Genomic DNA, 1355 nt, shown 5'->3' with positions numbered 1-1355 from the left:
CCAGACAAAATAGGTGGAAGGGCAGAAGCTGGGGAATGGCTGCATCCTATTATGAATAGGAGGAAATGACTGTCTGCTCTCTGAGCGCTGGTGGGCTCCGTGTGCTGCTGGCAGGCTGGTTAGTGCTGTAGGATACGGAACAAAAAGTGGTGAATTGTCAGCTTCGGTGTTTAAAATAACTATGAGGGATGGAACAAAGTTCTTTAAAAACAGGCCGTGGGTTTTCTGTTGGCTTTCTTAAACTAACTGGAAACTTTCTGCTTTCTTTCAGGAGCATTTTCTCCTCTGAAAACATTGCTGCTAAAAAGCTGCGAGCAGAAGTAAATCCAGGCAGCTTGTCGGGTCACTGGCGCAGCGTGAAAGTGCTTTCATGAGGTAACACCGGGCCAAAGTCAACTTTTCGTTCTCCTTTGTAAATCTGCAGCCAAGCAATGGGCCAGAAAATCTCAGGGAGCATAAAGTCTGTGGATGTGAGGGAGCCCCCTTATAGACCTGTTAAGCGAGAGCTGAGAGGCCCGGATTTCTGCAAGCCGGCACGCCTGGACATGCTGTTGGATATGCCCCCTGCCAAGCTGGAGGTCCAGTATAAACATGCTTGGAACAATGAAGATCGCTCCTTAAATATATTTGTAAAGGAAGATGATAAACTGACCTTTCACAGACACCCCGTTGCCCAAAGCACAGATTGCATCCGGGGCAAGGTCGGCTACACGAGGGGCCTCCATGTCTGGCAGATCCACTGGCCCACGAGGCAGCGGGGAACTCATGCTGTGGTGGGTGTCTCCACGGCCGAAGCTCCACTGCACTCGGTGGGATACACGTCGTTGGTTGGTAGCAACAGTGAATCGTGGGGCTGGGATCTGGGACGCAACAAACTCTACCATAATTGTAAAAACCAGCCTGGGGTCACGTATCCTGTCTTTTTGGAACCGGATGAGTCTTTTGTTCTCCCAGACTCCTTACTGGTGGTTTTGGATATGGATGAAGGGACACTTAGCTTCATGGTAGATGGACAGTATCTTGGAGTGGCCTTCAGGGGACTAAAAGGGAAAAAACTTTATCCCATAGTCAGTGCAGTTTGGGGGCACTGTGAAATTACGATGAGATACATCAACGGACTTGACCGTAAGTGTTACCATGTTTCTTCATTACACTTGTCTTTCAACTTTTCTCATGTAGGATTTTCCTTATCCTTTTGTTGTGAACAGAGTGTGTAGGGAGGGGAGAGGAGTTGACTGTGAGTAGATTGCATCCCATAGTTACTGCGACAATGAGTGTCTGCAGTTACTTCTTGTAATGATTGGATTGTATCAAAATGCCTTCCCTTCTGGCAAGTAGAATGGCAAGAAATCTGT

General features: G+C 47.9%; 1 protein-coding gene across 1 annotated transcript; it reads left to right on the top strand.

Moving 5' to 3' along the window:
• Positions 1-431: 431 nt before the first annotated feature.
• Positions 432-1125, top strand: LOC104404160 (SPRY domain-containing SOCS box protein 1-like; the record flags this gene model as incomplete). The annotated part of the gene is made up of 1 exon (XM_010012519.1): positions 432-1125. A coding segment is annotated over exon 1 (694 nt), but the record flags the coding sequence as incomplete, so codon positions are not given.
• Positions 1126-1355: the final 230 nt, after the last annotated feature.

Source organism: Nestor notabilis, unplaced genomic scaffold, assembly GCF_000696875.1.
Source record: "Nestor notabilis isolate BGI_N333 unplaced genomic scaffold, ASM69687v1 scaffold9724, whole genome shotgun sequence".
In the NCBI taxonomy this organism is placed as follows: domain Eukaryota; kingdom Metazoa; phylum Chordata; class Aves; order Psittaciformes; family Psittacidae; genus Nestor; species Nestor notabilis.
Note: the sequence above shows the minus strand (reverse complement) of the source record. Positions and strands in the feature narration are given on the sequence as shown.